Genomic DNA, 26254 nt, shown 5'->3' with positions numbered 1-26254 from the left:
TGGAAGGCTACAAAGAAAAAGCTTACCATGTATCAAGTAGAATCAAGAATGAGGGGCAGCAGGATCCAGAAGCTGAGCAATCCATTTGAGAGGTGCTTCATGGTACTAAATTAATTGCACAAAATTACATGATCTTTCTATCTTTTTAAATACATATTCATCATTTCATCTCCAATTTATATTCTTTCCCCATGGTCATAAAATCAAGTATTTAATTTGCTTCTTTATAGGCTTATCCATTTGAAGATTTGGTGTAGTCTACCCTTGATTAACATATACATCAGTGCCGGTCAATCACCAAGTTTCAGTACCAAGGAAATAAAAGGTACCGTATATCAGTCAGACAGTACCAGCCTGTCTCTGCGTCATCCAGCACTGAATTCCAAGTGTCAAAATTCAACAAATTTTTAGCAGCACGAAAAGGTGTTCAATGCCTAGCTGAGCACACTTGTATTTCTATCTCGCTCTGAATAATACAAGAAATATGGTGCAACCTTCCTGTACAAATGACTATGAACCTAAAGTAAATTTGCCAACTTAGTATCTTATATTAACAACATGGATTTTATACAACAATCATAACAATAATGAATTGATAACTGCTTTGCATGGTAATTTAAAGCTACTGGTCAATATTGGTAGCAGCAAGCTGAGACATTTGTTTTGATGCAGATAATGAATTGCATGGGTCAGATATCAAGTGGCACACTGTGCAGCCATAGTGCAGCTGGGGCATATACTGTGCAGACTGTAATATTCTAATTTATACTTTTAGTTTCCTATATGTTAAATTATGCAAGTTTGTGCATGCTTTTTATATGTATCCAAGGTGCATAGGCTCATCATCAATCATACTATCTGGTTTCAAGAGCTCAACATTCTCTCTTTGGGTAAGTCATATTAATGAACAGAATTTGATGTAAGGTCAATTTCTCTAAACCGACAGAGGCATGTGAGACTCCGTCCTTAGCTTTTGGTGTACAGAAATGTGTTTTTTTTTAATTGTTTCACAGCCTGTGGGGCATCGCTGGCCAATATTTATTGCCCATCTCTAATTGCCCCTGACAAGTCACAAGGAAGAACCCTTAGCTGAGGGAAAAAATAAACTAGAGCAATAGTGCTCTAGTTTACAACAAAGCAGGCCACATGTGGCACCTCCTCTCAGCAACATCATGGTAGCATTTCCATTCTCACCACATAATTGCCGCAGAAACTCAAGCAAGGCTGGAATATGGCGTACAGAGGATGTGACATGAAGCAAAAAGATTAATTTTCCAACCTCATATCTTGCCACCTTAAGTTAGTTTTGATTGTTACAGTCAAAACTGATTGTCTAAGATTTAATTGGCCTAACTGATGCATAAAATATTAAAATCTTGTGTGGTTCTTAATATTGGGAGGTGGAGAGGGTAAAACAAAAGAACTCCAAAATTACCTTAATAAGAACCTCATGGATCACTGTCATGAAGCTATTGATGTATATATTATTGGAAAATATTCTTTTAAAATAGAGGTTTAGTCTGTGGGTGTGTCTTAATTGGATTAAAGCCAGCTAGACTGGGTGCTTTGATGTGTACTAGTTTTGATATGTAAGAGGGATGGAGTACATTTGCATTTTTTTTGAACAGAGTATTCAAGAAATGGGGTGAATTCTGGCACCCAACGAGCAGAGACCAAGCAATACGTTTATATTGCTAATAAAAATTGGTACTATGAAAGGGGTTTTATTATTAGGAGAGGCTGGTGATATAATGAGAATTTACATTCAATGAGCTGTGCCAGGTATAACTTCAGCAGTTTTGTTTGTGTAGAGCAGAGGCAATGTAAGATCAAAGCAGCTGTAAGCCTCCAACCGTCTCCACAAGAACCAAAGTGAAAAGAACCTAATTGTGAACTTGTAAGGTGAAAATGCCTTGCCTGGTGTCTGGTTAAGTCTATGGGTTGCTGTTGCCTTAATGGAGATAAGTTTGAGAATTTATTAAAAGTTATGATCGTAGTAATTTGTAGCCATATGTATATATTTAACTTGTTTAAATGAATAAAATGTTTCATTTAGCTTAACATAAGACCTCTCAAGAACTGGTGGTATGATTCCTGAATTTAGAGTTGCATCTCAAACATAATACTTAAAAATGATAGGTTAAGACAGTTGTTTAAAGTTTCCCTCTGGGATTTTTTAAAAATAACTCAGCTTTACCAATTGCTCGCTCATAATCATCCCCATTCCTAGGTAAACATTTTCTACACTTCAGGAAATTCTTAAAAATGAGAATATTCTATGTATAAGATCAAAAGGATGCTGGGAGTTGATGGTATCTATTACCTCAAAAATAGGAGTTGAATAGAAATTGAAATATGAAACATCATGTGCACAACAAAAACACAGGATAATCAAATGATCCTGATTTTTACCTGGCATTATTGAGTTTCCTTAGCAACAAGACTCCATTTAGTTCCCATCTGCCACTGCAAGACCATTTTAGTGGACTGATCCGACATAATGATTGTAGTACTCAAATATCATTATTCATTTTTCTCTCCAATCTTAAAACTTCTTTCATTATTTGATGATTGCAGCTAAGCTATCTTGAAAGTATGCTTTTCACCATTGTTGATCATAGATTTAGCCAACTAACCCTCTTGATGTTTATGCTTCCCAACATTTTTCGTGGTCCAAAAATGACACACAAATGCTCCATAGCAACCACAGCCAACTAAAACAGCCGCACAGTTAAAAAGAGCAGAAGCAGCATCATACGGTATCCAAATGCTGTTTGATTGCTAAGAAAGCACTCAAAATAATGTCACTTGCAATCAAGATAATTTAGATTATTTTGCATTGAGCATCATAATTCCCATTTCATTCTTACTGATCCTACCAACCTTTACAGGTTTTGATTCAAACTGCTATTTTAAGCAGAAGCAGCCTCTAAGGAAGTTACTACTCATTAGAATTGGTAGTTTCACCGCAGAGAAAAACACAAGTGCGAGAAAATATTGGTTGCACAGCAGCAGTTTCCTTGGCAACGAGATGCCATTCAGTTCCCTTATGCTGTTACTGCCATAATGATCAGTTGCAGTTTTCTGTTTATTCCATTTCTTAAAAAATGTTCAAAAGACAAACACTGCAGAGGTATAGGGAAGAATTGCACATGCTTAAACACATGTTATAAGTATTGTACCATATTAAAAATTTGCTGGAACGCGTGTTTATATAGCATTGCCCAAATTTTCAAACTCCTAGCAGCCAAGACACTGCTGTTTCTTAGCTCACAAGACATCTATCCGGCAAGTTCAAAAACGTACAGTCACTATTGGTATTTCTAACAAGTGTTACCACTTTTTGTTTTTACAGAACATGCATATTTAGGTAATTGTCATAGTTTTACTCCAGGATGCTAGAAGCTGCCTGATAAAGACAAGATGCAGATAAAGACAAGGTGCAGGTCTACACATTGCTATCTTATTTTCTTAGTTAATACCAATTTGTTCCTGTTCTCCCAAGGTAAAAGCAAACCTGAGTGAGAAAATAAAATTCTGAAAAGGCAACCTTGTCGCTATAGCACAAAACCATGGAACGACCAAACAGAACAATACAACTGTTTGCTCTCAGTTTAAGTGGATCTGGGAATGGGTCAGACAAAATAAAAGCCTTAAGGTTCTCTTCCAGTTGGTTATCTTCTGGAATTCACTATCATCAAGAATGCACAAAGTACCACAGAGACACAGTCCCCTAATTGTTCAGATGAAAGATCATTGACCAGAAAGGTAATCTCTGCTTCTATCTCCACAGATGCTGCCTGACCTGCTGTGTAGTTTCAACATCAACTCTATTTAATTGATATTCCAGTTCTGAACATCATGAATGATGCAGGGGAGAGGGTAAACCATATTAGCAATGCTGTAAGCAGCGGGCACGATTTTCTTTAGCATTCACAAAATCACTGTTGTACAAAACAGATAAGCTTTTTGTTGTCAATTTGCCTTAGCCTTCTGGGCAAACCTCAATAGGGACAACTGCAACACTAAATTCCACTGCATTTTCCTGAACAAGATTTAAGTCTTAAAGCAGAGATTCTCAAACTGGGGTTCATAGGCCTCTGGTAGTCTGTAAAGACTTTTCAGAGGGTGTGCGAAATAACGTGAAAGTTCCTACTTGAATAGGTGCAGCATATAAATGGGCGACATGGGTGACCACCCAGCACCATGGTCAAATGCAAGTGAATGACAGGCAGCTAGAGGCAGACTCAGTGCAAGCAGGGAGCCAGGAATGGAGGACAGCCGCCACATGTGTACAAGTGGGATGGCTCTCTCACCTAGGAGGAGCGCTGAGAGCAGCGCAAAGATCGCCAGGTAGTTACCATGGCCAATAGTGAGTGCCAAGTGAGTTCAGCCTTGTTCAAGAGGGGGGTTTCTTTTGTAAAAAAGTTACGTAATATATACTGCAACTCAAAGAAAGCACACCAAATTACACTTTTGCCCAGCATGCCATTTTCCCTAATTTGGATTGAGCTATCCATGATTACTAATCCATTTTAAAAGGGTCCTTCAACCAAAAATGTTTGAGAACCTGACTTAAACGGCCTTCACCTTCATGAGTAAATTTATGAAAATGTTTTGGTTTAAAATCACATCACAGTTACGTAACTTATGTAAAATTGCATCATCATGTCATGTGACAGTGACAAAAAGGGCTCTTTGTTCCTCACTCTCTCCATGTAGACAGTATTCCTTTAATAAATCAACAGCAACATATTTCCCCTTTCTTCCTTCCTGCTAAATGTCACGATGAATTCCACTGTAGATTACATCTCCCCATGTAACAACTGCCATACATAACTTGAAAAATGTCACATGGAATATAATTTTGCATATGTTCATTGTCATAAAGATTTCTGTAGCATTTTGGCAGCAGACAAGTCTATAATCAGACTTGGTATTAGAGGGGAACAGAGCGAAAGAGAAAATAACAAACAGGTAAAAGAAATTGCTGGGAATAGCTTTAAAAACATCAATTATCAAGTACTTGTTAAAAGAACTAATCGGAAAAAGAGAAAAGGGCTGTACAAGATACAAGCTGTTTGATACAAGCTGTTAAAGATATAGGAACAGGTGAACAAGATCAGAAATAAAAATGTAAATTTTTCAGTAAACTATACAAAATTCAAAAGTACTTTTTATTACTTGATTTTTTTTTTTGTTTCTTAACTTAACACCATAGAAGCATTATCTGAATTACTCCATATGGCTGCAGTGGTAATATCCATAAGCAGGGAAATTGAAAATGCTCTTACCAAACAACTTATAAATTTACTATAAATTTAACGACAAAGTTACTTGTTCCCTCTTCCCTTTTGCAACTTATCATTTTTATTTGCATTATTTATTGACTAATTGCTAATAAAAGGGTGGGGATAAAAGGGAATGACAGGCAGTAAGTCATCAGAAGTGCAAGCTACTCAAAAATATCAGGAAAGAAAACCAAATAAACATTCCATGTTTACCATCCACAAAAAAGTTAGAAGCAACATCTTTGAAGTTTTGTAAATACAATATGCTGATGAAAATTTATATCAATGGTAAATTTGCTTCATCATATTTACTGTAAAAGAAAACAAACTAATCATGGCTAAGGTATTCCTCTTCCCTCTAAATATATTGATGACACCCCCCCACCTTTAAAACTAATAGACAATAATTGTTACAATGTTATGACTGTACCACAACTGATTGACATTTTACATGGAACTGTTTAAGTTGAGGGGTAGTGAAAGTAAAAAAAATGACCACAAGATACCCTAATTGTTTCCAAAGAGTATATTTCAACTTTCACAATTGTTCACTTTACTTCTCTCTGCTTTGTTTTCCATACAAAACCTATTGCTCGCAAACCAGTCAATCCATCAGTTAATGAACCTTTTACAAAGGTTTTACGACAACAATTGGAGACTATAGTTTCTCATTGAACCTGTTTTGAAGTTCTCACATGCATAACAATTTAATTGCAAGAACTGCTTTCTTATAGGCTAAAGATGAATGGACTTTCATTTGTGACAAAAACAGTTAAGTGTCTGGCATATTGATCCCAGATCTTGCCAACCTCTGAAATCATCTCACAAATTGTTAATGAATGGAATTAGCTTACTAGGCAGCAGTGATCCTGATGCTCTATAATATCACTGATACATTGCCAAAGTATATATGTGTTTTCAAGCTAGGATCAACAAGTGAATTCACTTGGCTAGATTTATGTCATCAAAGACAGGGTCTACCATTTCCATTCTGCCTGAATTCAGGCAAGTCTTGCGTAGGTGTGGCAGAAAAATCCCCAGGAACTGTTCAGGCATATGAAAAGTGGACAGTTATGTCTCATATGGTATTTCCCCATCATTACCCCAACAGTAATGCCGAGTTAAGGGACGTCAGCATATTAATGGCATTCAGTTTTGCTATGACCGACAGAAGATAATTTAAAGTTTAAATTAAATCGATTGCAGAGAAATTTAAGCTTTTAAAAAAGCAATATATGCCTCTTCAGCTACTCTGCTGTTACAGAGGTCCAAGAAATATTTTTCTCTCTTCTTCTATACCCATCTAGCCCACTTTTCCCTGCAAGTGGAAAACATGAGAAAAATATTTAAAATAGCCCAGGCCCATGAAATTTGATTAGTTCAACACAGCAAGATGCAAAGCTTGTCACATGAGGATACCTCTAAAGTCCAAACGTGCGTATTTGGTAACCGGTCATTTTCACGGTTAAAAAAAAAATTAATAAATTCGACATTTTGAGGTTTGTTCTCTCGTTTTTCTTCAAATAATTAATTTTGAAGACCTTTTGAGCAGAAACCGTTAAAAATATTCCATCTGTACAGATGACTGAATGGTACAGATCTATCCTGAGAAGTTAGATACATCACATATGCCGAGACTAATCCAAATTCAAATCACAGAGTCACACGGCTCTCAGCAAAAATGCCAAGGCCAAACCCATGCATTTAGGAGAAGCTGTACCCTTCTTATAAAAACTTTAATAAGAGCATTAAAGGACACAAAACACCACCTAATCAATAAATGTATTCAATTTGAGAGACAAGTAATTATCAAAATAATATTTAAATATTTGTTTTGAACTACATGTGCAGCACAGCATATAAGAAAATGTGATGCCTTTAGCATTGAAAGTACCTAACAAAACGACATCTACAATACTAGCAGGTACTTCTGATCTTTTAATGAAATGTGCATTCCACATACTGAATTTAACATAGAATAGATACGATCAAATCTCCTAGAACATTGAATGGGAAAGGCAGGAGGGTGGAAGGGAAACAAACAATTAACAGAAGGAAATACATGAATGAAAGACAGCATGAATGGATGGAAGGAACTTTCATTTGTATAGTGCCTCTCACTTCACAGCATACCAAGTGATTGACAGCTAATAAAGTACTTCAGTGTACATGAAGTGTAACAACTGCTGAGTTTAGAAGCATGAACCTTGGAATGGGACTTAAATCCAAAATCTTCTGACTCAAAAGTTTCTACTATTAAGTTAAGCTTACACCAACAGGAATATGCAGCTTTATAATGGTAAGCATGTTATGCCACGTAATGCACAAAATATCAAGACCAATGATTTACAGTGACGAAAAAGTCAATCTCTACTTTTATCCATGGCATAAACTGGGACTTTTGCTAGTGCTTTGGATACATGTTGTATTACTGTATTCTGTAAATGCGTACTTTTTTCTTACGTTGTTTAGAATCTTATTTCCGACATTAGAAATTTTAGTTACAGAGAAACAGATTGTACTTTGAATGATTAAATTAGAACAAACAAACAAGTGTCAGGTCTGATTTGTGTGTGTGCAAATGCACAAAGTAGAAGGTGAATATTGATAACTAGAGACACAATTTGCCACAAGGGATATGATATAACAGCAGTAACAAAGGCATGGCTTAAGCTAAGGCATGACAAGCAACTAACTATTCCTGGTTACAAAATATTCAGTAAGAACAAAGTAGGAAACAAGAAAGGAGGGGTGATATTGTTACTCAAATATTGCATTACAGTGCTAGATCACTGAGATGACTGGAGATAATGCAGGGCTGAATCTATCTGGTTAATGTTAAGGAATATTATGGATCTGTTTTTCTATTGGGAGCATAGTATAGGCCTCTGTTCAGTAAAAAGGAGGAAGTATGTAGACAAAAATGCAGGAACAAGCCTGTTATAATAATGGATAATGTTAATTACTAAAATAGGCTCAGTTAAAAGTAATTTAAGCAAAGATAAATATTTTTACAATGGGGAAAAATTTTGCAGTGGACGTACATCAGTCAGGCAGTGGGTAGCATGTTTACTCTCCCTGCCACATAAGGTCACTGGGAGGCCCAATTAAATTTACGTAGTTGGGACTCATTTACATTGAATAAGCTGCAGTGACCTTGACTGCAAGACGCAATGCTGTGTTAGTTGTGACAGTTGGTTGCAGGTTCTGATGCAGATGGCGACACAACTCTATGACAGCCTCCCATGAAAAGCACAGCCTCCTTATGCACAGCTCTTCAGAGAACTACAGGCCTGTTGTCCTATTGACAAACTTTACATTTGGTCTCCCTGCTGGTGCTTCTTCTCCTCCTCTAGCCAGAGTGAAATCACCAGAAAAAAAACTACTACTCTTAAGAGTTCAGATTGTTTTGTAGCCATGCCAAGCACTTTGAAATGATTTAAGTAGCCAAACAAAACAATGAAGTACAAGAAAAACATCTCCCAATACTTTCTAGAACATTAAATAGGAATAGTTGAGGATCGTTTGGATATCACTGGAAATGGCCACCTCTCAGCTCGTACCAGTGGGCAGAGTTGAGGGCCTTTTTTTAAAAATTCATTCACAGGATGTGGGCTTCGCTGGCTGGGCCAGCATTTATTGCCCATCCCTAGTTGCTCTTGAGGTGGTGGCGGTGAGCTGCCTTCTTGAACCGCTGCAGTCCATGTGGTGTAGGTACACCCACAGTGCTATTAGGGAAGGAATTCCAGGATTTTGACCCAGTGAAGGAGCCCTGGCAGAACCCAACTTGAGCATCAGGGGGCAGGTTACTGATAGCATTGTCGATGACCTCTTCCATCACTTTAATAACGATTGAGAGTAGACTGATGGAGTGGTAATTGGCTGGGTTGGATCCGTTCATGGGATGCGGGCGTCGCTGGCTGACCACCATTTATTGCCCATCCCCAATTGCCCTTGTTCAGAAGGCATTTAAGAGTCAACCACATTGCTGTGGGTCTGGTGCACAGGACATACCTGGGCAATTTAATCAGTACTTTATGTTTACAGGACATACCTGGGCAATTTTCCACATTGCCGGGTGGATGCCAGTGTTGTAGCTGTACTGGAACAGCTTGGCTAGGGGCGCAGCAAGTTCAGGAGCACAAGACTTCAGTACTATTGCCAGAATATTGTCAGAACTTTGCAGTATCCAATGCCTTCAGCCGTTTCTTGATATCACATGGAGTGAATCTAATTGGCTGAATGCTGGGAACCTCTGGAAGGGGCTGAGATGGATAATTATCTTTTGCATCATTAGGATGGGGATATTTGTGGAGTCTCCTCCTCCAGTGAGTTGGTTAATTGTCCACCACCATTCACGACTGGAGGTGGCAGGACTGCAGAGCTTAGATCTAATCCGCTGACTGTGGGATCGCTTAGCTCTATCATTTGCTGCTTACGCTGTTTGGCATGCAAGTAGTCTTATGTTGTAGCTTCAGCAGATATGCCTGGTGCTGCTCCTGGTAGCACTCCCAATTTTGGCATAAGCCCCCAGATGTTACTAGGAGGACTTGGCAGGGTTGACAGTTGGCCATTACCTAAATCGATGCCTGATGGTCCTTCTGGTTTTATTCCTTTGAGACTTACAAGGCCATTTCAGAGGGCGCTTTTAAGTGTCAACCACATTGCTGTGGGTGTGGGCCAGACCAGTTAAGGATGGCAGATTTCCTTCCCTAAAGGGCATTAATAAACCATATGGGTTTTTACGACAATCTGCAATGGTCTCATCGACACCAACACCCATCTGGGACCCGCCACCCTTGCTTGTCCCTCCGTCCCCACCCCATCTTCCAATCCCAGCCCCAGCCGCGTATTCACTATACCCCCTGACCTTCCCCTCTCCGATGCTGAACGTTCAGTGCTCAGCAAAGGACTTAGTTTCATACCGTTACGCCCTCATCTCAATGAATTTCGGGCTCGGCACGATGCTGAACTCTTCTTCCGCCGCCTTCGTCTCCGTGCTCACTTCTTTGGGCAGGAGTCCTCTCCCTGTTCAACGGATCCTTTTACCCACCTCCAATATTCTCCCTCCACCTGGACCCCTCCCTCTGGATTCTTACCTTCTCTTGATCTTTTCATTGAGAACTGTCGGCGTGACATTAGCCGTCTCAATTTCTCTGCTCCTCTCACCCATTCTAATGTCGCTCTCTGAACTTACTGCACTCCGTTCTCTCAGGTCCAACCCCAACATTGTCATCAAACTCGCTGACAAGGGTGGTGCTGTTGTTGTCTGGCGCACTGACCTCTACCTCGCGGAGGCTGAGCGTCAACTCGCAGACACTTCCTCCTACCTCTCCCTGGACCATGACCCCATCACGGAACATCAAGCCATTGTTTCCAGGACTGTCACTGACCTCATCTCCTCTGGAGATCTTCCTCCCACAGCTTCTAACCTGATAGTCACCCAACCTCGGAAGGCCCGCTTCTACCTCCTACCCAAAATCTACAAACAGAACTGTCCCGGCAGACCGATCATGTCAGCCTGTTCCTGCCCCACGGAACTCAGTTCTCGTTATCTTGACTCCCTTTTCTCTCCCCTTGTCCAGTCCCTTCCCACCTACATCCGTGATTCCTCTGACACCTTACGTCACATCAACAATTTCCAGTTCCCTGGCCCTAACCGCCTCCTCTTCACCATGGACGTCCAATCCCTCTACACCTCCATCCCCCACCAGGATGGTCTGAAGGCCCTTAGCTTCTTCCTTGAACAGAGGCCCCAACAATCCCCATCCACCACTACTCTCCTCCGTCTGGCTGAACTTGTTCTCACACTGAACAATTTCTCCTTTAACTCCTCTCACTTACTCCAAATAAAAGGTGTGGCTATGGGTACCCGCATGGGCCCCAGCTATGCCTGTCTCTTTATGGGGTATGTGGAACATTCCTTGTTCCAGTCCTACTCCGGCCCCCTCCCACAACTCTTTCTCCGGTACATCGATGATTACTTCGGTGCTGCTTCATGCTCTCGTCGGGACCTGGAAAAATTTATTAATTTTGCTTCCAATCTCCACCCCTCCATCATTTTCACATGGTCCATCTCTGACACTTCTCTTCCCTTCCTTGACCTCTCTGTCTCAATTTCTGATGATAGACTGTCCACCAATATCCATTACAAGCCTACCGACTCCCACAGCTACCTCGACTACAGCTCCTCACACCCCGCTTCCTGTAAGGACTCCATCCCATTCTCTCAGTTCCTTCGTCTCCGTCGCATCTGTTCTGATGACGCTACCTTCAAAAACAGTTCCTCTGACATGTCCTCCTTCTTCCTTAACCGAGGTTTTCCACCCACGGTCGTTGACAGGGCCCTCAACCGTGTCCGGCCCATATCCCGCGCATCCACCCTCACGCCTTCTCCTCCCTCCCAGAAACATGATAGGGTCCCCCTTGTCCTCACTTATCACCCCACCAGCCTCCGCATTCAAAGGATCATCCTCCGCCATTTCCGCCAACTCCAGCATGATGCCACCACCAAACACATCTTCCCTTCACCCCCCCTGGCAGCATTCCGTAGGGATCGTTCCCTCCGGGACACCCTGGTCCACTCCTCCATCACCCCCTACTCCTCAACCCCCACCTATGGCACCTCCCCATGCCCACGCAGAAGATGCAACACCTGCCCCTTCACTTCCTCTCTTCTCACCGTCCAAGGGCCCGAACACTCCTTTCAAGTGAAGCAGCATTTCACTTGCATTTCCCCTAACTTAGTCTACTGCATTCGTTGCTCCCAATGCGGTCTCCTCTACATTGGAGACCAAATGCAAACTGGGCGACCGCTTTGCAGAACACCTGCGGTCTGTCCGCAAGAAAGACCCAAACCTTCCTGTCGCTTGCCATTTTAACACTCCACCCTGTTCTCTTGCCCACATGTCTGTCCTTGGCTTGCTGCATTGTTCCAGTGAAGCCCAACGCAAACTGGAGGAACAGCACCTCATCTTCCGACTAGGCACTTTACAGCCTTCCGGGCTGAATACTGAATTCAACAACTTTAGATCTTAAACTCCCCCTCCCCCCATCCCCACCCCATTTCTTCCCCTTCCCTTTTGTTTTTTTCAATAATTTATATAGATTTTTCTTTTCCCACCTATTTCCATTATTTTTAAATCGACAATACCTTGTCAGTCTTTCCACCCCACCCCCACTAGAGCTGTACCTTGAGTGTCCTGCCATCCATTCTTAATTAGCACTTTTCTTAGATAATATCACCACCTTCAACACCCCTTTGATCCTTTTGTCTATGACATCTTTTGATTATCTGCTCCTATCACTGCTTGCTTATCCCTACAACCACCCCACCCTCAACTTCTCTCCCCCCGCCCCCCACCTTAAGCCAGCTTATATTTCACCCCTCTCCTAACTATACTCAGTTCTGTTGAAGGGTCATGTGGACTCGAAACGTCGACTCTTTTCTTCTCCACCGATACTGCCAGACCTGCTGAGTTTTTCCAGGTAATTCTGTTTTTGTTTTGGATTTCCAGCATCCGGAGTAGTTTTTTGTTTTTATGCAATGGTTTCATGCTCATCATTAGAATTTTAATTCCAAATTTTTTATTGAATTCAAACGTGGTGGGATTCGAATCCTGGTCCCTAGATCATTACCCTGGGTCTCTGGGTTACTATTCCAGCGACAATACCACCACGCCACCGCCTTCCCTACATTCACATACATGCACATTAGCCCTGATTTAAGCTTTTTACTTTCCCCCGTATTTTGACCCCATCTAATGACTTACTATTGCCTACTCTAATTCTATCTACCTTGATACTACTCTGATATATCCTCGTTGTCAGTTGACACTTCACTACTTCCTACTGCCAGTTTTTCTCCTCTGCACTCTGAATTCCCCCTCAGGTTCCCATCCTCTTGCCAATCTAGTTTAAACCCTCCCCAACAGCACTTGCAAAGGCTCTTTGAGTCTGAAGTATTCGCAAGAATCATCCCATAACTCGGTTTCTCTCTCCAGAGATGCTACCTGACCCATTGAGTATTTGCGGCATTTTCTTGTTTTTATTTCAGATTTCCAGTAGCAGCAGCATTTAACATTTGTTTTAGGGGATGAATAAAGACCGGCAGGTAACATAATAGATTTTACAAAAAGTTAGAAAGATTAAAGTGAAAGGTTCATTTGAAGTTAAAAAGGAAATCCTAGGGTGGATAAAAGAATAGCTACATCACCTCAGTTTTCCAAGAATAGTACGATAATGAGAATGAAAGGGTAAAAGAGAAGGCAGGGGAACAGTTAGGTAAGAAATTAGTACTGAAGAAAATATGAAGATCAAAATAGAAGAATCTCTGGGTCCTAATGACATGCATGCTAGAATGCAGAGGGAAATGGGGGGAAAAAAGCAGAGGCTTTGACCACAATCTTTCAAACATACTTGATTGAATATGGAAGTTGAGCCAGAGGACTGGAAGATTTCCAACAGAACATCTGTCTTAAAGGGAAGAAAGGGGTAGACCGAGTAACTATGGACCTGTCAGCCTAACATCAGTAAGCTTCTAGAGCCTATAATACAAGACAAACTTAATAATTGCCTAGAAAGGTTTTGATTAATTAGCAACAGCCAGTACAAATTTATTAAAGGTAAGTCATGCCTGACAAATTTAATTGAGAAAATAACAGAGTTTATTGATAAAGGAAACAGATTGAACGTTGTGTATATGGAATTTCAATAGGAACTTGATAAGATGTCACATGGGAGGCTTACTGATGCAGTTAAAGCACAGTAGTTAAGGGAGTGTGACATCATGAAATTGGAAGGGGGTTAAATGACTTATCAGAATATGTTAATTGATGATTTTCAGACTGAAGAAATGTAAACTGTAGTTACTCTGTGGGTCAATGGGGCATGTCTCTCTTCTCTGATTTAAGAACATAGATAGGTTAGTCGACTTGCGAGAAAGGTGTCCTGTGAAATTTAATGCAGGGAAATGTGAGACAATACATTTTAAAGGGTAAACCTGTAGAGGACATATAGACTAAATAATAAAAATTTGAAAGGAGTAGAAGAGCAGAGAGACATGCCCCAATGTTTTAAGTGTTGCTTTGACTAAGAGACATTCTTTAAAATTACTGCTGGAGCTCAGCACTTTCCCAATGATAACAGATAAAATTAAGGACAAAAAGCTAAAACATGGAATCATCAGATAAAGTTATTTGCGGCCTCAAAGTCAACAAAAATGTATAATACCTAATTTGGAATTTGTATGATACCTATTTTAGAATTACTGGTCTCACAGCAGTGTTTCATGATTGTGCTAATGAGGCTAATATGGCTAAGTTAGTCCATAAACTACACAGACACAAAAAAGAGAATAATTATAAAATTGTATACTTTGCACCGTCATACAATTTTAATGACTTAGATTCCACCATGTATATACCTAATAGGTTGGATAATACTTTCAGTAGCACCATGGCAGTGCAACTAAATAAAGATACTGTTGCATTAATCATTTCACACAAAATTCATTCTGGAGGTAGTGCAATCAGACATCAGCTATCTCAGGCTTGGAACTTCCATGCCATAATAGCCTGATTCATCTCTATTACCGGCTTTGCAATGGTATAAAGCTAGGATATCATCTGATAACAAATGAAGAGGAGACTCAGTAGAGCACATACCTCCAGCACACTGTATTAACTTCTTTATCCTTTCAAGGGATGTGGGCGTCGCTGACAAGGCCAGCATTTTTGCCCAGTCCTAATTGCCCTTGAACTGAGTGGCTTACTAGGCCATTTCACAGGGCAGTTAAGAGTCAATCACATTGCTGTGGGTCTGGAGTCACATGTAAGCCAGGCCAGGTAAAGATGGCAGATTTCTTTCCCTGAAGGACATTAGTGAACCAGGTGGGTTTTTACGACAATTAACAATGCTTTGATGGTCACCATTACTGAGGCTAGCTTTTCAATTCCAGATTTATTAATTGAATTCAGTTTGAACCCTTGTCCCCAGCACTTTAGCCTGGGCCTCTGGATTTCTAGTCCAGTGACATTATTACTATGCTCCCCTATACTGCCTCCCCTAACTCAATGTTATTACAATAATGCTGCTCTTCTTTGAGACTTTTCCCTACCTGATTATATTTACAGAGCAAAGCTGAAAGAAGAAATGTTTTTATTAAGAACTTCCATCTCACTGAGCACGTTTTGGGCCAATCCACATCGAACAACCTGCTCTGTAAACTCCGCTCACATTTTGACAGCTGTGACAAATTGCTTAACAGCAGCTGAGACAATCCACAACATTCTAAAACAATCAACAACATTCTAAATAAAATAGCCCATAATATTCTTTTTAAAAAGTAAATTTACTTTATCTCCCAACATTAATGGATCTTTTAAAAAATTTCCAAGATCCAGATCTGCACCTTCACCAAAAGCTAAACAGTTCCTCCTCAGACCATACCCTATGTACCACGTTTTGTTGAAATCCATCTATTAGTTCTCAAAATATATTGTTTACAGTCAAACAGACTAACAAACAAGTGTTAAAATATTACCTTTGCGAGACTGTAGTATTTACCACAGGGAAACTTAAGAGAGAAAAAAGGTAGAAATAATAACCAATTTCTTGGTCCACAGATTTTACACCTTCCACGGCTCTAAAATTTGAAATGCCAGTGAAGTAAAAGCTCTTGTACGTTTTCAATTTTATAACTGCATTCTTGTGTAGTCAATTAGCCACTTGATTAGCACATCTTTATGTAAATCTATGTTCTCAAAGTTTGCCTCCATGTGCCACTAAAAGTAACAGATATTAAATTATGCACAAACATTTCCCAGACTCAAAGGATTCAAAGTGAATTGTGTTAAATAACTCATCAAGTTGTTGTAATTCAATAGCCATTAGGGTATCTGCTTAATGTCAAGTTTTGCCGCGTTCGAAAACAAATTAAGTGGCATAATTGGCTGGAATCTCCTGCATATTTGCACCCAGGAACAAACGGCATAAATTCAATACATAGCCTAAAGGATTTCTGAATTTTGGAACACGCACAAGTATAATACTCACAAATCTCCTTGATCTTTTGCAATCAGTTATCAATCCGTCCAACTGAACAAATCTCTGTACAATATAGTTGCCCATCCCAAAGTTTCAGGGCCTTCATGCGAGTTTCCTGCATTTATAATTGCTCAGAGGTTCTCTTCAAATTATGACCAGATTTACAGCACAAAAGGGAACAAATAATTTTTCTGGTGTTGTAATGCAATGTTTGAGCTTTAAAAAGAAAATTATCTTCACTGAGACGTGCATTCTAATTTCTTTTTCTTCAAATTAATTTTATGGCATCAGTATAAGTCAAGTATAAGTCACCTGAAATATTTCCCCTATTGCACATTCTTAGACATGCTATGCCCAATGTTCATGAATGATGCTTAAATTAGTCAAATGTTTAATTTTTGTATTTTAAAGAGAGAAATATATTGTGCATCAAGAACAGAAAATGCTGGAAAAACTCAGCAGGTCTAACAGCACCTGTGGAGAGAAAAACAAAGTTAACATTTTGAATCCATATGACTCTGAAGAGCCCTCACGAGAGTCATACGGACTCAAAACGTTAACTCTGTTTCTCTCTGCACGGATACTGTTAGACCTGCTGAGTTTTTCCAGCATTTTCTGTTTTTGTTTCAGATTTCCAGCATCCGCAGTATTTTGCTTTTAATATATTGTGCATGTCTAGTGCTTTCCTTAGGCCTCAATTGTTTGCATTGATTTTTGCTCATTTTTCATTCAGTCATATCTGAATGAAACTTGAGCATAAGTTGACATTGGCAGAACAGGTGAGGCAATTTGCACATTTTTGGATCTAACTTCTGTGTTGTGACCACAGATGAAATTTCAGGCCAATGTTTGAAACACACAGCAACAGGCCAGACCTGATGTCATTCACGCAGGCTGCCCATAGTATTGATATAAGAGTTACATGACCTTTGTTTAGTCATAAATATTTAAGTAACACCACCAAATGTATTTTATCTCCTACTACACTTCTTCCCTTCTTCCATTCCCATTTGTGCAAAAAAAAGCTTCCGCGTTAGTTTATTTGGTCATTTTTGGAACCTGGTCTTTGTTTCTCTCTGAGACCATTAGGCATCAAAACTGATTTTTAATCAAGTTTGCGATTTTGTGGTGCAAGTACTGGATGTCAATGGACATGTTTTTGCAAGTGAGTGATGGAAAGAGACAACTCCAACACTGATAAATTGAAATGACACACCAACAAACTAATATGTTATCATTTGGGAAAAATGTAGCCATTTAGAAATCTTTTCAGTAGATTTCATTACCACGTTTAGAACCTGCTTCAGAAGCTTTAAAGATTCAAAATAATCCATTATTTGATGTGGAATTATCAATTAAGAATCAACCAATGAATGCGTGTTCCATTATCAAAAAAGCAATTTAGAAAAAGGCACAACTACTTAACTACATCAGCTCTTAAAAAAACTCATTACCATTATAATCAACAATGATGCTCTCAGTTAGTCAGGGGCAAGTCTAATAGATGCAATAATAGATTTCTAAATGGCCAGGCACATTGATAGAGCTAACTGTGCTGTAAACAAGTTATGACAGAAACAAAGGACTGCTGCACGAAGGATGGAAAAGTAGTTTAAAAAAAAACTAATAAAAACTGATAAATCCATCCAAGAATACTTAAACATTAATCTTTTTGTTCAAATTTTTTTCTTATTTTGTAATTCTGCTACAAAAATCAAGGAATTGGAGACACAAGATTGTTGTAACTGAGCACAATTTTTGCCGTTTCACTAATGGAGATTATGGAGGCACTGTTGCACATAGCTATGTGGTGAGATACTGTTTGGGCAAGGATAGATTAAAGGACATATTGATATGTTTGGACAAAATTTAACTTCCAGAAATCCAACAGAATTTTCTTCAGAAGACCTCAACTTTACTCAGTAGATACTGTCAATATGGAGAAAATGCTTTTCCATATTGCACACAAAGAGATATCCACTATTTTCATTAAAATTGTAAACATATGCACAATGAGATTTATGATTTTGCTTTTAGCAGCAAGGATCTTCCTGATGGTGTTCAGATTTGGTCTGGTCATACAGAAAATAACCTTGTACAAGCATAAATTTTCTATTTCCTTTCCAAGTCATTCTTATAGTCTCTACAAGAGAGATGGCGAATTTCAAGTCAATTTTGCGCAGCATACTTGGCCCCAAAGAACTGAACATGGAGTCTTCAAACTCATTCTGTATAGTTCCAATCAGGCTGGGGAGGGTCCATTCACAGGTCCCACCTGAAGTGTTAATTGACTCAGCTACTCTGTACTTTGTTTAATTAACAAGTATCAACGGGTATAAAATGAAAATTGAACATGTAACAAGGCAGGGGCTAGAAAACAAGCAACACAGACAATGTAACAGTTGTGATGAAATAGTTCTGAACAGGGTCATTTGGACACGCTAATGATTATAATTAATTGAAATAGAAATCAGTGGACTGCCCATGCTACTCGCGCTGTTCATTGGGAGCTCACATTGTATGGGGGAGGGAGGATAGAAGCAGGTGTCAATGTCATACATTGCTGATGCCATTTTAGGCACTAAAATAGTAACCAAGCATACGGGATAGACACCACTAGAACTTTGTACAAACAGTGGTTTGTAGGTATAGGTACAGTACCTCAAATGCAGCTATCCCAAAACCAGCAGTGTCCGAAAACTGGACTTTTTTTTAAAAAAAACAGACCTTGGAAGGATTTTAAATGAGTGAAATAAAACTTACTGGCTTATTCAGGGATTGGCGTGCCAAGCTGTTTTCCTCTTCACGCGCCTGACGTTTTGAATGGCTTGACAATCCTTGACTCCAACCAACCTAGCGCAGAAAAGTTCCAGGAGTTGCATATTGGCACGGCTTCATGCACCTGTCATTTACCATGCTCCAAGTGGTCAGAGATGTGGCAGAGACAGTTGAACTCATGCAGGAAGAGCAAAAGGCTCTTGTGGAATCTGATGAGGTAGAATATTTAGCAGCGTATTGCGCTTGGGATCAGGACAAGTTCCTATTCTTACTACAGTACAGGGTGCCTGTGTTGAGTCTTGATGTCATTAAGGCCACCCAAATAGAAACTCACAGGCTTAAATTCAAACATTACAGTTGATTTCCAAAAGCCTTCAAGTTCCATGGGCATTAGTTGCCTTTTTGCAACTGGCTCAAGTCAGTTCAAAGAGAATTATTACAGAGTACTGTACAGTTTTGCATGAATTAAAAAAGTTTTCAGGTATAACTGTTTTTAACATGATTTCAGTTTGATCTTTTCTCATGTTAAAGAGAGTGCACTGATGTAAGGAAGTGGGAGAGACATGAAAGAGTTATTAAATCCAGTGCGTGAAAAATGAATTAATATCAGCAGAGACATGGCCATTAACCTAAGGTGCTTTGCAACCATATCAGCTGGTTTCCATGTGTCCCCATTCACTGGATTAAGAGGTTCCAACTTTTCTTCCCCCGAAAACTGGCAACTTCTGAAATCCAGCACAGTCTCGGTCCCAAGGTTGTCAATTTTGAGACACTCTACCTGTAGCAGTCAGTCATGAAACCATTTGTCAAATAAAGACTGAACTCTTTTGGAATTGTGAACTGAAGTTTTTGGTGCAGCTGTTGGTTTTTATAATCTTAGTGATGTAACAGGAACACCCATGAAGTTACCATGTTTGACAATATTGATATGGCGGGTGTCAGCAGTGGGTCAGATGAGAGAAGGAAGTGTTGGTGCTCTAGGGAGTAAATAGATGGTTCAAGAGAATCTCTCATCAATAACCTGCCGCCTTACAGTTCTGATAGTTTGCAGTAAGGCAATGCCTCTTTGACCGTAATACTGTTAAGCATGCAGCAAATGATTATGAATCTTAACGCTCACTCTTGGCTGTACCTAATGACCTCTACAAGCTGCCCAATTTCCAGACATCAATAATTTCAATTAGAACTCTTCTCGGATCATGGTTCACTATATCGGCACCTCTGCCCAGATTCCTGAGAGAAGTCATTCACCAATTGGTGAGGGGGTAGCCATAAGACCATAAAACGTAGGAGCAGAAGTAGGCCATTAGGCCCATCACATCTGCTCTGCCATTCAATGAGATTATGGCTGATCTGATAATCCTCAACTCCACTTACTTGCCTTTTCACCATAACCCTTGATTCTCTTACTGATTAAAAATCTATCTCAGCCTTGAATATACTTAACGACCCAGCCTCTACAGCCCTCTGTGGTAAAGAATTCCACAGATTCACTACCCTCAGAAGAGATTCTTCCTCATCTCTATCTTAAATGGGAGACCCCTTACTCTGAGATTATGCCCTCTGGTCCTGGGCTGTCCCACAAGGGGGAACAACCTCTCAGCGTCTACCCTGTCAAGCCCCCTAAGAATCATGTATGTTTCAATAAGTTCACCACTCATTCTTCTAAACAGCAATGAGTACAGGCCCAACCTATTCAACCTCTCCTCATAAGAAAATCCCTCCACACACAAGATTAGACTAATGAACCTTCTCTAGGCTGCCTCCAATGCCTGTATATCTTTCTTTAGATAAGGAGGCCAAAACTGTCACAGTATTCTAGGTGTGGTCTAACTAGTGCCTTGTATAGTTTTAACAAGAATTCCCTATTTTTATACTCCATTCCCTTTGAAATAAAGACCAACATTCCATTTGCCTTCCCTATTACCTGTTGAACTTGTATGTTAGCTTTTTGGGATTCATGCACGAGGACTCCCAAAATCCTTCTGTGCTTAGCTTTCTGCAGTCTTTCTCCATTTAAATAATATAGTCATCTCCTCTATTCTTCTTGCCAAAATGCATAACCTCACATTTTCCCACATTATATTCCATCTGCCAAGTTTTTGCCCACTCATTTAACCTGTCTATATACCTCTGCAGATTCTGTGTCATCCTCACCACTTGCCTTCCCACCAACTTTTGTGTCATCTGCAAACTTGGCGATAGTAAATCACTTCCCTCATCCAAGTTATTAATATATATTGCAAATAATTGTGGCCCCAGCACTGTTCCCTGTGGCACTCCACTAAGTTACAGGTTGCCATCCTGAAAATGCCCCCAAACCCTTGTCTTCAAGCAGCTAGCCTGCCACCTGACAGTCTAGACAGAAAAAAAATGCTGCTGAAGATTGGTGCAGTATGAACAGATATGACTACTCTCACAAAGCCAGATTCAGGTCTGCAAGTGTCAATGGTAGTGGTCACAAACAAATTGAAGATTGGAAGCCTTTTCAGCTAAGAAACAGTGCTTGCTCATAATGTGGAGAACTCAGGGCTGCATGCATGCAGTCTATTGTGCACTGCACCTGCAGAACTCCATTAATGCAGGCAAACTCCAGTGCTATTTTCTTCCTGATTGTTAGGCTCAAGGGTAAACCTAAGCAACATTCCCATATTCAGCAAATGATAACGTACAAGCCCCACAAAACACTTCCTGTCCTCCACAAACTCACTCTGCCAAAGTAGCTCACCAACAAAAAAATAGCAAAACAGCCACAATGTTGGCCCAAAAGCAACTTGGATGCCTAAAATGACCTCCAGATACTTACCTAAATAACAGGTAGGGCCACTTTAAATACTGCTTGTGAAAGCTGCTTGATAACTGTTCTTGCTTTGATTTGATGAGCGGATTATGAAGTGGCATTCCAGATGTTCATAAGCAGAATTTTCACAAATGGGTCCTGATTCTGGCACAGGACCCTTGTTAACATTTTAAATGATGCCCGTGTTGGTTTCAGGTGTACAAACCTCTACCCCATGGTGATGTTAACATGCCTCCAGCTCTGATGTTGCAGCATCTAGAAGGCGCTATTTCTCCTTCAGCTGAACGTAGAAATAAAATGTAATTTTGGCAAAATAAGCCACATTTTTAATTTTAATATCCCTTTAAAAATCAAATATTTTTGCAGGTGTTCTGGTGAGTTTACTTGATCTAACAAACATTACCATGAAATAATGCAGATTTAATACTATAAATTTAAACACTATTTTTATGTAATTGTCATGGTGCTGAAACTTTTGATAACTGAAATCAAATTACCTCACAGTAAGGTGTCATCTTCCACACATCTCAAGTATGTAAATGACAAAGATAAATGCTGAATAAAGAGCTGCCACACCTTTGGGCAGGGTTACTAAACTTGTTTCCAGAGTATCACTGTCTTAGTTAACTATGCTCAATGCGAGAGATTAGAATGACAACACAACAGTTAAATCCTTTTTGTTGTACTGTATTGATAAGGCTAGTCATTGCCCACCCAAACAGAACTCAACATTTACTCACGCATTACAATAAGGTTTCTTTTCGTATCCTTTATAAGTTTTCATATTTAGGGTCATTCTGCAGATCTCGCAGTGGAAACATGCTTTGTGCCAATACTGCAAAAAAAAGAAAATCTATCAATTTTTCCTCACCTGGTTCATCCAATGCTAGTCAATATGATAACAAAATAATTCAAGGGAAAACGCATATGAAATTCGATTGGGTTTATAGATAGCCCGAAACCAATCTCAGAACATGCACAAATCACAGGTGTTACCAAAAAAACAAAATAATTTGCTCTATTCTACACACCTCTCAACAATAAATTCTGCGTCAAAGTATGGATCATTAATCTCCTCAACGTAAACGCAGAATTTTAAATGCATGAATAAAACGAACATGGTGTAAATTAAATATGAAGAATGGAGCATGAACCAACTGCATTAAATACATATTTTTCGAAGGATATCTTAACCAATTCTCGTCAGGTACACTAACATTCACTGACAGGTTGCCTGGTATCATCAGTCCACTCAAACGCTTCGCATCGTTCAGCAATGCGTCACACATTGAATAAGTAAATTAGATTTATTCCCAGCATTTGAAGGCTTCGATACCTGAAATCGACACTTTTTGCGTAGTTCAGAGGCTGAAAGCTCCATTTTAATGCACCAGTCAGTCTGATCTCAACGCCAACCGCCCCTCCAGCCCTTCAACCTCTTCTCCCACCCCCGAACCTCACATACATTTCCCATTTTGTTTCTCCATTTAACACTTTTATTGGAGACAAGTGATGAGCCGCAGTGTAACCAACGATGCGCTTGTAGTGGGGTGGGGGGGGGGGGGGGAAAGAAAAAAATAACTAAATTCAATTACCTTGTCTAAGCAGTTCACTTTTTCCGTGGGATAAACAATTTTCCCACATCGAGCACACTGAGGGTTCATGTTCTCTTTCTGAGACTGAAAGCAGAGCTGTGAAAAGCACCAACTCCCCAGCTCGGAGCGCTAAGCCCGCAGCTCAGCCTCTCTGACACTTGCTTCTGTCCCTCTCACCCTCCTCTGCCTTTCCAACTCCGCCCCCGGGCGCGAGCGTGGGAGTCAGAGCGCGCGCGCGTGTGTGTGTGTGTGTGTGTGCGTGCCCGCCCGCCCGGGGGCGCGCCCACGTCACAATCCACCATGAATCCGGATTCCGGCTGGAGATGAATGCGGCTGAGCACGCGCACGTACAGACACGACGTCAATCATCACTGTGGCTATCGTTCTGTTCGAGCGTCTTAAACCTTTACATGCAAAGCCCGGTTGCCCCGTGTGCTTTATTGTGTATCCTTGTCGGAAATGATTCCCAGCACTTCGTTTGCACTCTTGGTGGCCCCGCCACCTTGTGTTGCTACTTTTAGCGATTTATGGATCTGTATTGCCAGATCCCTTCGCTCCAGCTACCCCGCTTAGTTTCTTAGCTTCCAAGAAATAAGTGGTCGCCTTGCTATTCCTATCTAAATGGTCAACCTCACTGTATTGAATTTTATTTGCCATTCTGTGCCCGTGTTTGCATTTTCCTGTATTTTGGTGCTGTCCTCCGCATTATTTGCTCCAATTTGTTTCATTTTCGAATTTCAATATCATCTTTAATTTCTGAGTGCAAATCATTTATCTACAGAGTAAACAAAAGTGTCCCCGGCACGGAGGCCTGCAGGACACCAATTCCACGTTTTTTGCCAGTATGTTACCCTCTGTTTTCTGTTTTGTAGCCTTGATCTTTGTCTTATGTGATTTTATCAAAGTTGCATTTTTCAATATATTTTACTGCAGCATTGGATGGTTTCTCTCATTCAATTAAAATATCATTTGAGGGGGTGAATCCAAACAATTGAAGCCGTTTGAATGCTGCATTCTGTAATGTGATGGAATATGTCACACTGCATCCCATTAAGGGTCAACTGTAATAGTCTGTGATGTCATAGGAGGAAGTGGCTACTCTGAGAGTGTCAAGGGGAAAGCAGCATGGAAAGAAGTTAGTGTGAGGGAGTGTTCTCATAACTGTAAATATGTTACAATAAAATTAGTATTTGTAGTTGGCAGTCTTCAGGAGTTATTGAAACAACTTCAACCCAACAACACAACAATATATGGTTGTGTAAGAAGATGGTGATAGAACAATCTATCTCTACTGGATTGCTTTGAGAAAGTTGCAGGCCTAAATAAGGCTGAAGCATGGCCATAGTGGTACCAGAGATTCGCGTATTAGACTGGTTTTCCATCTCTTTGTACCTAAAAAAGTACTGCACCTAAACCAGTAGAGGATGCGTCCGCTGCTATTATTGTAGGTAACTCTAGATCCAAATGTGCTTCTTCCCAACACCATTAATTGTCTTGGCATAACAACCGTCAGAGTAGCTCGTTGAGTTCTGTCAAGTTTTTCAGAAATTTTGCCACTTGATCCACCATTCCCAAGAACCTTGGTAACTCCGTAATGTTCCTTGGAGGGGCTGGTCTTCAGTGGAACAACCTTTATTCCAGATGCACTCTCTATGTGACCAAGAAACCTGATTGATGGCTGTGAAAACTCACACTTACTGTTGATTTTTTTAAAATTCAATCATGGGGTGTGGACATTGCTGACTAGGCCAGCATTTATTGCCCATCCCTAATTGCCCTTAGAGTGGTGATGAGCTGCCTTCTTGAACCATGGCAGTCCATGTGGTGTGGGTGCACCCAGAGTGTCAATACTGCCTTTTGTAGTCCTCTCAGCACTGCTCGCATTCTCATGTCATGCTCAGCTCGAGTGGACCCATATATCAACATGTCATCCATGTGGTTAACAACTCTGTGTAAACCATACAAAAAGTTTGACATTGTTCTTTGAAAGTTCCCTGGTGCTGATGTTATTCCAAAGGGAAACATGTTAAAACAGAACCTTCCAAATGGTGTTATGAAAGTTATGAGAAGCTTGAACTCGTCTTCTAATGATTGTTTGCCTGAATCCACTGTTAGCATCTAATTTAGAGAATATTGAGCTCTTCCCTAATTTTGCTAAATTCTTATCTACTGATACCATTGGATTTTTCACAGCTTTATTGAGTTGTATGAATCAACACATATTCTTATGGAACTGTTTGTCTTCAAAACCAGTACCATCCCTGAGCACCAACTCGTTGGCTGTTTTATGGGTGAAATGATTCCTTGTCTTACCATTGAGTCAATCTCTTTCTTTACGATGATAGCATAATAATCTCAAAAGCATTGAAACTTGAAATTTTATAATGCCTACATCAAGGTCAGATAAGCATTACCAAGTGCAGAGCCAGAGCACAGTATTTGGTTTGGTAGCCAGGTCTCTCAAAGTCATTGGAAGAAATGATATCCAGATGTATCACATGCGCAATTCACAGACAGGAATCCAAAGAACCATCTACAAGTTTGAATTATTTTCAACAGCATCCAGAGGACCAACAGCAGTATGCAAATGTCTTATTCCCTACAAATGAGAGGAGAATGAGGTAAAATAGACGAGTGAAGACACCACAACCCTTATCGGTGTAAGAATAAGCAAGAATCTCATAAATATGGAGGTAGAAGAGAGAACGAGAGAACATGGAGAGAGAAAGAAAAATGGCATTTAA

At 40.0% G+C, this 26254-nt stretch overlaps 1 protein-coding gene across 2 annotated transcripts in view; it reads right to left on the bottom strand.

Moving 5' to 3' along the window:
- nebl (nebulette) overlaps positions 1-23709 on the bottom strand; it is a 397411-nt gene extending 373702 nt beyond the window's left edge. For both annotated transcript variants that reach the window (XM_078538381.1, XM_078538382.1), the window contains exons 1-2: positions 23511-23709; positions 22656-22750 (exon numbers count right to left, since the gene is read on the bottom strand). In XM_078538381.1, the coding sequence (XP_078394507.1) occupies positions 22656-22750; positions 23511-23579 (164 nt within the window). In that variant the 5' untranslated portion in view covers positions 23580-23709. The remainder of the gene's footprint in view (positions 1-22655; positions 22751-23510) is intronic.
- Between the last annotated feature and the right edge of the window lie 2545 nt (positions 23710-26254).

Source organism: Cetorhinus maximus, chromosome 3 (assembly GCF_964194155.1).
Source record: "Cetorhinus maximus chromosome 3, sCetMax3.hap1.1, whole genome shotgun sequence".
Taxonomy (NCBI): Eukaryota; Metazoa; Chordata; class Chondrichthyes; order Lamniformes; family Cetorhinidae; genus Cetorhinus; species Cetorhinus maximus.
Note: the sequence above shows the minus strand (reverse complement) of the source record. Positions and strands in the feature narration are given on the sequence as shown.